Source organism: Cinclus cinclus, chromosome 10, assembly GCF_963662255.1.
Source record: "Cinclus cinclus chromosome 10, bCinCin1.1, whole genome shotgun sequence".
Lineage (NCBI taxonomy): Eukaryota > Metazoa > Chordata > Aves > Passeriformes > Cinclidae > Cinclus > Cinclus cinclus.
In genome coordinates, this window is record NC_085055.1 from 20,180,902 (window position 1) to 20,192,929 (window position 12,028).

At 52.1% G+C, this 12,028-nt stretch overlaps 1 protein-coding gene across 1 annotated transcript in view; it reads left to right on the forward strand.

Moving 5' to 3' along the window:
* Window positions 1-10,458, forward strand: part of VPS8 (VPS8 subunit of CORVET complex) — a 66,119-nt gene extending 55,661 nt beyond the window's left edge. The window contains exons 45-46 of the mRNA XM_062499055.1: window positions 9,007-9,087; window positions 9,722-10,458. Coding sequence (XP_062355039.1) covers window positions 9,007-9,087; window positions 9,722-9,877 — 237 coding nt within the window. The 3' untranslated portion in view covers window positions 9,878-10,458. The remainder of the gene's footprint in view (window positions 1-9,006; window positions 9,088-9,721) is intronic.
* The last annotated feature ends 1,570 nt before the right edge of the window (window positions 10,459-12,028 follow it).

Below are 12,028 nucleotides of genomic sequence, written 5' to 3' on the forward strand. Positions count from 1 at the left end.
CTTTCATCATCACTTCTCTGTATCTCTGTGCTTCCAGACAAGGCTCTGATCTGTGTCTGTCAAACACTCTCAGCAGCTAATTAGTAACTTTCCTGGATGCCAGTTTATTTGGGTGGGGGTACAACTCTGGAAGTCATGGAAATTTGTTCATCCAGAAGGTCTAGGAGCTGGTGGGATGGGCAGCTGGATGCTTTCAGCTGGTTGTGTGGACAACTCCTGTCAAATTATTTTTAGGTGTGTTTTATATAAAACTTAGATTGAAAGCTGGCACATTCCTTGTGGCTGGACTGCAAAGCCTCTATTCCACCTTCCTAGCAGATAATCTGGCTCTGGATAAAATGTCTGGGGTTGATTTGATTCACTAAGTGCTTGCACAATATTTTAAGATGCTTGAGTATAACCAAGATTGACGCAGCTGGATTTGGGTGAGAGAACAGAGAATTAATTTGTATTTATTGTCAGTACTTGGGCACTGAACATTTCATCAAACCCTAATTCAAACTGAAGTAGAGCCTCAAGTATGCGTAGAGCTGTCTTTTCCCTGGGCTGGTGCTGTGGATGGTAAGCCCCCATGGCAGGTGGTTTGTTGGGTTCTCTTAGGGGATATGTTGCATGTGAGCAGCTGAGCTCTACTGCTCCACGTTCCAGTGGCCCCTGGGTGAGGGTTTGTTCCCAGCTGCCTCAGGGTACTTTGTGCATTTGTCACCGTATGGATGGATGTGCATGCTTGGAATACAAATAATTCAGTCTTAGGGTACGTTTTTATAGTAGTACTTTGGTTTTGTTCTATCAGATTATTTCAATTCCTGCCAAACCCATCCTGATCAAAACCCCTGGTTAAAGGCCTTAGTCAGCTGCTGTACTCACAGGAGAGGCTTCCTGCTTGGGGGAGATGTGGGGAAAGGGAATCTTGCAGGCCTGTGTGGAGCACCATGCAGTCTCTGCAGTTAGGCTGTATTAGTCTTTGATTTGGTGACAGCAGCAAAGCTTTCCCAGGAGCTTGGAAATTGAGTGCGGTCCAACCAGGCTGAGCAGTGTGTGTGTGTCTTGTCCTGCTGCAGTGGGATGTGGGCACTGTATCTAAGGCTGGGAAAATTGAGCAGTCCCATATCTTACCCTATGCACTCCTACCCCAAAGGAGTGGGTGTAAATGGGAGTGACAGGCTGGGGTGTAGTTTAAAAACTAAAGGCAGAATTAAGTACTAAAACTGCAGTCAGCATTCAAATACCTAACACTTGATTCCAGTACTTTATAATTGCATTATCCCTGTGTTTCTGTTGGGCTGTCAGTCAGGGAGCCCCTGTGCCTCCCCTTTGACATCAGTCTGACTTACCCTGTAGAGAAAGAAGGGGAAATGCTCCACATGCCAAGGCAGTGATCAGGGTAAGGAGGAAAAGATACTTGCTTTTATTTAACTGCTGAAAGTGAAGGGCTGGCTGGGACTCAGGGCCTAAAGGGAGATGTGGAGAGACTGGATGGGGAAGGAGACTTAGAGCATGGATCATCTAGTGCTAGCTGGAAAGTGTCCATTCTAGACCATCCCAGTGTGGGATGGTGCCCTTCTTCCCTGCTGCCATCACATGCTCTTGGCAGGGAAGTCATGGCTTCCTGCTCCACACACACAGCCCAGCCCAGCAGAGTCCCTGCACTGCTCAGGCCCCCAGCTCCTCCTCCCTGTGTCCCAGATCCTCTCCAAGTCTGTGATGTTCCTCACCTATGTAAATTACAATATTTAACTGTTGCACTTGCATGTGATCAAACTGTTGCGCAGTCACACCTTAAAAAAGCTGACTATATTTAGACTTGGCAATAGACTGGAGAATCTCCAGCTCCTGCAGGAAATTTGTTTGCTGAACAATCACTGCTCAGCAGCGTTAATTAACCCTGGGAGGTAACGATTCCTCTGACTTGCCATGGGCTGAGTTAGAGTAGACTTTCTGTGCTGGGGCAATGCTGGGAATGCAAACTGGGGGTCGTGGGTCTTCTCTGTGTCCTCTCTCGACTCTGCTAGCCCCAGCCAGACCCAGAGCTCTGTTTTGGACAAGCTGCTGTGGCTCCACACTGGTATTTGTGAGCAGGAAATCCTGAGTGACGTCCTGCTATAACAGCACTGTGTTTCCAGCCCTGCTCTCCCTAGAGTCATATCTGGAGCTTCCAGGCCCTTCTGCACAGAGGTCTGTGGGAGGAGGGTGATTGGTTCCAGGCCTGTCCTCCCCTGATCCCACAGTGGTAGTCCCAGAGCTTCTGGGCCCTTCTGCCCAGAGATCTGTGGGGAGGGTGTTTCCCTGTAGCCCCTTTGAAGACCCTGGAAACCTAGTTCCTCTCTTGGCAAAATCTAATATGGTGATCTTCAGTTGAGGTATTTATTTTGTTAGGAAGCCTTGAATTAGGAGTAGAGTCATACTGAGAAATGCCACTGAGCATCTGGAGTGCATTTCACAGCACTAATTCTGCCCTGCCCAGGCAAAGGCTGTCAGTTTGAATCGTGCAGTGTGGCTGAGATGTGCATGTGAAATGACAGCCCAACCGGCAGCGCTTCTTCTGCTCCTGTGCTCTGGGTGTGATGCTGGGGCCATTCCCTCAAACTGGGGAGGTGGAGAGATGCCACAAACCAACACTGACCCATTATGGGATCAGTGACAGCACGGATTTAAGTGGAACCTGGCTGGGATGAGGGCTTGGCACACTCTGCCCCAGCCAAGGGGAGCAGAAAGAAGGGCACAGAGGTTATTCTATCCTCTGATTCTGGTACCAGAAGTTTCTGCTTTGTGTGTTACCCCTGAGCCTCACTGGCTCCCCAAGGGCAATCCTCTGAGGCTGGATGATCATCTCTCCTGCCCTCCCTACCTTGGAGCATACCCTAAATGAGAGTTAATAGAAATGAGAGCTTGTTTTTATGGTGGGTCTCTAATCCACTTGTAAAGCTGTGTGTTTGTTGTGGTGGGTGGAGCTCACTGAGGCCTGGGGGTGAGGGCTCAGCAGCTGGGCCATTGCCCGAATACCTGCAGGAAAGGCCCCGGCTATCTCAGTCACTGATTCCCAAAACTCATTTGCCTCTTTTCAGTGAGCAAATGTTTTCCTTTTTTCTTCCAGCCTGTGCACTGGGGATCAAGGAGAGGAAGAGTCTTGGCTGCTGGGCCATAAGCCCTGCCATGAACCCCTGAGCTGCCATGCTCTGGTTATTCTGTGTGTGAGGAGTTCTGAGCATGCTGTTGTTGGAGCTGTCCAGATGGCAGATGTGTTTTATTCAGGAGTTTAATCCTGTCAAGTCACGCCAGGACAGACAATGGACTTGATCCATAGTTAATCCAGTTGTCAGGCTCTACCTTTGGGCTCTGTCCTGCAGTTTGCCTGTGTCCCTCCCTATGACAGCCTTCCAGAGCTTTGGAAACAACTCTCACATGTGAGGGGCTGGTACCATAACCCTAATGTGATCTTAAAGGTCCCTCTGTGCTTTCTGTTGGGCAACAGTGGAGGTTTAGGATGGGTTTTTTCATCAAAACTTATTTTAGATCCTGACAGATGTTACATTTCCTCCATCCATAGGGAGACATAGCCAGTGTTCTCTGTGAAGAATGTTCCCATGGGCAAATTAACTGAGCAAATATTCAGTCCTTTGGCTTTGGAGGTGGATTCCTTCACTTCAGCAGTGCACAGGAAATCCATGTGAGGAAAGAACTGGAGACACAGAACATCTCTCATTGCTTGTAACGGAAACAAAAGTCATCTAGTAAGAAGAATATTGAGTGCAGGTGTCTTGGTGAGCTGGTAGAGGAGGACTGACACCAAAGCTAAAACTGAAAACAATACATATTGGAAAAGACTGATTTGAAAACCAGAATTATCCTGTAGCAGCTTTTAAATCAAAATTGACTCTTTTCTTGAGCTTCTCATGCTGGAGGTGTTGGGTGAGTTTTGTTGTTTTGTGTTTTTTTTCTTTTTTTTTTGAGGAATATCAGAGTGAATTGTAATTGTGTCCCCTGGCCTTCCTTCAGAGCCATCTGCAGCCTGGCAGAATGCTCCTTCCACTGCCTACAATCCAAAGGCTGGCTCTGTGGGGTCTGTGAGATGCTGACAGGGGGCTGGGACAGCTGATTCCAAACAGCCTGGAGCCAGGAGCAGTGAGACCAGGATTACCTGGGGTAGGCTTATGGCCTGGATAAGAGCAAAGATGGCAAAATTGCAGTGGGGAATCTCAGCTTGACTTTACATCTCAATTTCTAAGAAACTGTTCTTACAGTCTGAAAATTTCTTCTCTTTTAATAAAACATATCAGTCTGGGAGGATGTGTAGAACAGGCTCATTGAAATGCAGTGGCAGCTGCTGGGCTGCAGCAACCTGTGAATGTTGCCATAAATTGCAGCAGTCCCTGTTGGCAGTAGTTCTGTGAGCTGAGCTGGTGCCCCACAGCCCAGGATGTGTCCACCAGGATCCAGCACAGTACCAGGGAAGGGCAGGAGGTCACTCTGGCTTCACAGAGGGGCCTGGGAGCCAGGCCCATGTGCCAGGGGAGCTGTTCTTTGAGCTGGGCTGGCTCCTGCTGCTGCTGGAAGGGGGGGATGGCTGTTCCCCTCAGTGGTCCCAAGCTGAGAAATAACCAACTGGCCCAAGGCTAAGGGTGCAGCTGACTTCTGCCTTTGATGTTCCTCTGAAGGAGGGGAGTGAAATAAAGGCAAGCCAAAGTTTTGGTTGTTTTTGGTCCCTTGATGGGAGGGTAGGATAGGGACTGTGCCAGTGGTGCTGGCTGTAGCTGAGGATGCAGTAGCTGTTCTGGACAGTGCCTTTTAGGAAAGCAGGGGTGCATCAGTGTCTGGCAAATACCATCAGGAGGAAGCTGATTTTCCCATGACCCCCTCGCAGCCCAAGGCTGTGGCACAAGGAGAGCAATGTTGTGTGGTCTGTGTGTGACTTGGGCATGGACAGGTTTGGGCAGCTGCAGCTGAGCTCCTGGGGCCAGAGCTGAGCTGGGCACGTTCTGAACCTCCTGGATACACAGTAGTGCCAGGCTGCTCCCAGGGGTCAGGAGAGATGAAGGGAACAGGAAACTGTGGTGTTCCCTTGGATTTTCTCTAAGGTTTGGGGTCACATTACCAATTGGCCTCTGGCAGGAGAGGTCACTAACCCTTACACCAGGTAGGATTTTTTCCCTCTTCTGTGTGTCTTTTACATAGGACTTGTGGGAATGGCTGGAGCTGGGTCAGGGCAGGGTTAGGCTGGATATCAGGAAAAGGTTCTTCCCCAGAGGGTGCTGAGGCACTGAACAGGGATTTGGCACAGCCCCAAGGCTGCCAGAGCTCCAGAAGCATTCAGATGATGCTCTCAGGCTTGGGGGTGGGGGGAATTGTTGGGGTGTCTGTGCAGGGGTTGGGGCTGGATTTGATGATCCTTGTGGGCCCCTCCAACTTGGGACGTTGTGTGATTACCTTCCCTTTCTCTCCCCAACTGGTGCCCTTGAGAGAACACTGCACCTCCTCGGCCTTCTGTGCTTGGCCCTGTGGGGTCTATTCAATAGCCTCTTGCCTCATCTCTAGAAAAAGAATTCTCTGCATGAGGCCTCTGAGCTCTCAGGTGCAGGTGCTGAGCTCAGCCCAAGCACAGGCCTGTTGGACATCATCTTTCACATCTAATCCATGTGCTGCCATGCTTTCCTTTCTGCCTGTTGGATGAGAAATGAACATCCTGTCTGCTGGGCCATGGTGTCCAGTGAATGTCCAGAGGATGTGTGGGGGTTGTGTTTCTCTCATTAACTATGAGCAGTGTTATTGTTCCTTTGGCTGAAGGCATCAGTAGAAGTCCAAGGGAATATCCCAGCAGCACCTGGTGCAGGCAGCTCCCCAGAGCATGAGTGGGAGCACAGGGATGTGCCTGTGTGCTTCCCTGTCTAACACAGACAGTGCCTTCCTCTCCCATCACTGCAGTCTCACGTGGCTGCAGCAGTGACTGTGTCAGAGCTCTAACAGACCTGTGCTCTCCCAGGCCTTGAGTGGGAGGTTTGCTCTTCAAGTTCAGCTAAGTTCAGCTGGAAATAAGAGACATCTGCTTTTCCCCTGGTGCTGCTGAGGAGGGAGAGGCTAGGCTGTGTGACAGACGGGCTGTGCAGGGGAGGCTGCTCTGTCCTGGGCACTCGGGGCTATTGGCTGCCAGCAGCAGGACCTGGTGTCCTGGCTGCCTCTGACAGGAGCAGGCAGGGCTCACCTGCTGCCAGGCACTGGCCCTTGTGTGCTAGCACAGGTGAGGTCCTGGAGGCTCTGGGTTTGCCCAGACCTGGGAGTCTGTTCCCTGTGCAGCCCTGGGCCAGGCAGTGCCTGTCCTGGAGTCTCGCTCGGCAGGGGCTCTGCAGGGCTTGGCAGCAGCAGCAGAACACTGCTGTTCTCAGGGGGGTGTCCTGATGTTTCCCTGAGGTTCCTTAACAGCTCTGTCATTCTAGTGACTTTGGGTCGCATCCTGCCTTGCTCTCTCTCAGGTTCCTGGGAGCACACTAAGAAAAGCAGGGCTTTATCTGACAAAAGAGAGGCAGATTTACTTAGTTTAATATTAATTGGCTGGGTTCTCATTAAAGCCCAAATTTGGGTACCTGTTTATAAGGCTGATGAGCCATGGTGAAGCAGAGGAGGAAGGCCAAGGGCGAGCTTAGTGTCCACTGCCAGTGGGCTCAGCTCTGTAGATGGGAACATGGAGGAGGTTGCCTTTGTCCCTAGGAATCCCAAACCATTCCCCAGGATTTCTGGCTGCATCTCTCTGTGTTAAGGGAGCAGCCCCTGGGGCAGTGGTGCTCTGAAGCTCCAACTGATGCAGCAATATCTTGTGTGGAAGGAATGGCTGAGGGGCAGCTCTGGGATGGGTCTGCTGGTGTGACTATGTGTCTCTGCTCAAACTGTTGGGATCTGCTTTGCTTAAGAACTGGCTGCTGATAGAATTTGTAGCTGTTGAAGATAATTGCAAGCTTGGGAGGGCTGTATGGCGACTACCAGAGGGAGTGGAATATACGCAAGAGAAACATGCAATAGAGATTAGCATTAGTGGCGGGATCTAGGAGAGCTGGAAAATATAAAAAGCCTTTTTCCTTCCTCCTGGCTGAGATCCTCAGGAGATGAATTGCCTCCCTGGGGTTCTGTGTCTCATCTGAGGCCTTTTTTGACGGGGTATGGGGATATGGCTGGAAATGGGTTGGAGGTGTTGAAGGGTCCATCTTGGAGCTGACTAGCCCTGGAGACAGAGCCTGTGCTGTGGGGTGAGCCCAGCACCTTCCACTGACACCCGAGTGGTTCCTGCTGGACCCTGGCAGCCTCCTGTGGCTCCTGAAGGGAAACATGCCTTTAGTGACACGGTTGAAAAAGGAAAAGGCCTGAGAGCAGTAGTTTCCATGACAACAGAAAGAATTGCCTGCAATATTTCAGCTCATCAGCCTGGGAACAGCCTGATTGATAGTTATGTATGTGTAGTAGGGAGAGAGCAGGAGAGGGGAGACCAATTATATTGCATTTTCCTTGTCCTTGAATGCTTGTGGCCACAGCAACTGTGGAGGGCGGTTTTTCCTTGCTTTCTGTGTTTTCTGAGTGAGGATGACCTGTGTGTCCCTGGGAAGCACTGGTACAACCTGCTGGCTGTGTGTCCCTGACCCTCCCTGTCCCAGCCTCCCAGGCTCAAGGCCTATGCCAGCTGTGCAGGGAATGGGGACATCTGGCTCTCTGACTGGGAAATAGTTATTTACACTACACTGCAGGGAGAAGGAGAGAGTTTGGCAAGTGTTCCCAACATAAGCAATCTGCACTCAGGACATTCCTCTCTTACCAGACTGATCAAAGGCGAGACGTGTGTGGTTTTTGGGATGGTTTCAGAACTATCCAGGCTTCAGGAAACCCAGGGCAGGGCTCAGTGCATTTCCCATTGCCACAGAACTTAAAATTAAGCATCTTCTTCCGTCAGTACCCACTGGCAAGATTGTAGTGTTTTTGGTTAGAAGCCCCTGGGAAATGTATTTTGGAGAAAATTATCTGAATATTCCCTTAAAAATAGATCCCCAGAGACAACAGATGCCAGCCCGCTGCTCATGAGGGAGGCTGTTTTCCTGGCTCCTGTTGGGGTTTCTTGATGATGCTTTTGCTTTGCAATATGAGCAGAAACATTCAAAATAGAAACACTGTGGTGTGATAAATGGAACAAACCTACAAGAATCTGTGATGCCTTGTCATCTCTCCCTGGGATGTGTAAATGGTGCCATTTACAGCAGTTGGAGTGTGTGCAGCCCTCTCTGCCTTGGAGCTCTTGGTGCAGCTTTGGGCCCTCTCTTTGCCCTCCACCTGCAGCTGTCCCTCACTGCTGGGGGACACTTGGCCTTGTACCCCCCAGCTGAGCAGGGCCATAGTCTCGGGATGTGGCTGCCACTGCTGTATGACTCACTTTGCCTCCCCCTTTCCACGCCTCATTTCCCAGCTTTCAGTCTGTAATGCCCCACCAGAGGACAAGAGCGGGGACCTCATGATGCCATTGCAGGATACCAGCAGTTGTTAATAGTCTTTGGCAGAGTCACGGGGTAGCAAGCACACACAGCCTTTGTCCTCTCTGTGTTCCTGTGCGCGGGGTCGGCCTGGGTGGGGCCGGCACACGGGACAGGGCTGGGGGAAGCTGCTGCTGCTGCCTGGGAGAGGCTGCTTGGTCACAGAGGCCCATTACTTTTCTTCCCAGCTGGCTGTGAGTGAGTTTTCCCATGCCTTTTTTCCTTCCTCAGAGGTATCCCAGTACTGTCAGTCTGTGCCATCAGGGACAGAGCCCAGCAATAACTCACTGTGGATGCAGGGGTGTAACTATCCTTTAGGCAAGAACAGGACTAATTCTTTTTCCCCCAAACCTGGGGTGCACATAGTGGCTTCATGCCAAGGGAAAGATGGCTAAAAAGACCTCCCAAACAGTTTGTGGACTGCTCCCAGCCCAGGAATTAATTTCTGTGTGTAGGAACTTGACAGCCTGCTCTGCGTGGTTTCTGTAACTTTCTTACTTTTTCTCAGATGAGTTCAGAGTCTGTGTTGGATCCTCAGCAAATCCAAGCTTTTGACCAGCTCTGCCGACTCAACCGAGGCACATCCCGAGTACGTACCCCTGTTTTTCCTTCTGCTTTTAAAGTGGTGTTGGGCATTTTTCACATTGCCAAGCCAGACACTGGCACAGGCAAGCGAGGGCTCTGCTCTGGCTTTTCTCTGGAGTTTGGTGTAGTGCTAGCACTTGGCTGTGCTTCACTGCAAGGCAACCATGCTGGGGAAGTCACTGGCAAGGGAATGCCTCTGGCTTTGGGGCTGGGCCTGACAAGTGTCATCTATGGATTTATGACTAAGTTTCCCTTTAGACACTGTAGCTACTGCAGTCACTCAGAATATTCCCTCCCTTCTCCTGTGCCCCTGCTGTCCCAAGGAAAGTGCAGCTTCTTCTGTCCCTGGCATTTTCCTTCCCTCCTGTTCTGGCTGTGGTTGTTGGCACTTCCAGTTCTTTCTGGGTTTTTTTTTTTTCAATTATGTGATACCAAAGCAACCTAGAGACCCCTGGGAAGTCGTTCAGTTGAGGACTGGTGACCTGCACGGAGCTCTGTAGGGTCCCTCCATGCCATGCATGGCCTTGGCTTTAGCTGGCTTAAGGCTTCTCTTGATGCAGCAGGGACACAGTGACGCCCTGGGCTCTCTGTACCCTGCAGGAATGCTCCTGGGGTGACCAGGGAGGTTTTCTTTGCAGCTGGCTCTCCTGACGGAGCTGGCACGCGGGAGCCACGGCAGTGGTGACAAGCACGGGCTGCTCAGTGTTTCCCACGGGGACCCAGCCACCAGCAGCGTCTTCCAGAATGAGAACTTCCAGCTGCACCTGACGCCCCCTCCGCTGGCTGAAGAGTAGTGCTCCTGCCCCAGCCGGGCCACGGCTGCTTCCAGGACGTGGTGCTGGGAAGCCTTCCCACCACAACATGGGATTTTTCCCCCACACCATCTTTCCCAGAACCCTCTGGGCTGACCTTCGTTGGGTGCTGGTGGGTCATACCTGGGTGATGCCCCAGCTCTGCTTTGGCATATGTGGGGCAGCTGGGCTGGAAGCTGGAACTCTTGGACAAACCCCAGCATGCTGAAGCACAGGGAGGGCTGTCTGTGCTGACCCAGGGGCTCATGGCAGCAGCAGGAGCTTTTCCAAGTAACCAAATCAGCTCTGCCCCACTGGAGGAGCCTGTCCTGTGTCCAGAGACCCTGTGTCCCTGTGCTGTGCTGTGTTGGTTCTGCATCTGGGGGCCACACCTTAGTTCTCTGTTTTGCCAAAAGCAGCTGTTCTGGCAAGGCCTGGCCCTGCTGTTTCATGGCAGTAGCCATGGGGTCTGAGGGCACAGAATGGGCAAATCTGGAGAAGGCTTAAGAATGCAGGAAATGACACCTGTGTGAACAAACTGACCTGCACATGCTGTGTTCTACCAACCCATTAAAGAGGCCCTTGGTTGAACTTCCCTGTGTAACTTCTGCACTTCTGAGTGGGCTGCTGGTAAGAGAAAGATACATCTTCTGCCTGTGGGTGAAGCTCAAGCCTCCCCTCTCACCTCGTTCTACCTGTGTGGGTGGTGGGAGGAGTGTGTGTGTAGAAAAGGTGCCTCAGGCCCTTGGGGGCTGCAAAGGGTAGAGGGTGGGTGTGATGGGCACTGATGATCACAGAACCTTTAGCACTTTGTTCTCAGCACCTCAACCCAGTGTTGATGGGGTTTCTGTGTTGTCACACATTCCTCTTCCCCCTGCTCATTTTAGCACTGGCACTTGGATGTTTTGGGGTGCCCTTTGGGTCCCAGCTCCTCCCAGAGCACAGCACTAGATAGGTGTTGCTCTCCCTGCACACAGAGCTCCTGTGGCTGATCTGTGCAGAGCTCATACAGAATGGAAGGATTATGGAGCAGCACGGCTGCCTCCAAGGAACACAGAAGCACCAGGAATCACCTGGGCAGGAGCAGAGCCAGTACCCTGGGGCCTGAGGTGCCTTGTGTGCTCATCTCCTGTCCATGAGCAGAACTACCATGGGATGTGTCCAGCCTGCAGCCACACCTGCCCAGGTAAGTCAGGGAGCTGAATTTGGCCACATCAGCTGGGGCAGCTCTTTCCAGGTGAGTCAAAGCTGGGCCATGAGGCTGCTCACCAGCCCCAGCACTCACTAGGGCCTGGTGTGCTCCCCTTGGTTATTCCCCTTGTCTGCCTGGCTCTGGGGCTGTGTCAGGGGTTGGCATCTGAAGCTGTGAGCAGCTCTTCCTTTGCTGGAAGTCCTGGAATGCTTCTTTCTAGCATGGAAAGCACACGGGCAGTTAGGACAAGCAGAAGGCCAGTTGTTTAGTATTTTATTCAAGAGGAAATATACACACACCTCTCCCTGGCAGGGGGAGCAGCCAGCTCAGGGCATGGCTGCAACAACACGGCCACCCCCGTGTTTGTGCAAAGGAGCCCCGTTCTCCGTGGGAGCGTTCTGGAGCCGGGTGTGTGGTGGAGCAGGAGATCCCCGCGGCTGGGCCCTGCCCGAGCTCTCTCCAGCAGCCCCGGCACTCCCCAGAGCGCCGCTGACATTTTCCAGGAACAACGGAAGGAAGAGGCAGCTTATTGTGCTTAAGACATCTGAACAAATCCTGGGTAGGAGACACTCACAGCTTGTGGGTATTGCTAATTACTTACAGTTAAGGAAGAATGGATCCTGACTCCTGACGGGGACAGGACCCTGTGGGCCCTGTGGAGTCTCTGCCACCAGCACCCCCCGAGGTCACCACGCTCCCAGCCAGTGCCCAGGCGGGGCTGTGGCTTCTGCTTGCCTGCAAACAAGGTGAGCTGTGCTGGGCGGGGGGGTCCTGCTCACCTTCCCTGCCCTTGGTGCCCCAGGGAGAACTGGAGAGGAGCTCCCTGCCCTTGGGAAAGGCTGTTCTGCACCAGCCCACCCATCCTGCCTGGGAAGGAGAAGCCATTCCCAGGGGAAGAAGAGCCTTCCCCTGTCTGGGAGGAAAGCTCAGAGGCCAGGCATGAGAGTAAGCTAGTTCAGCTC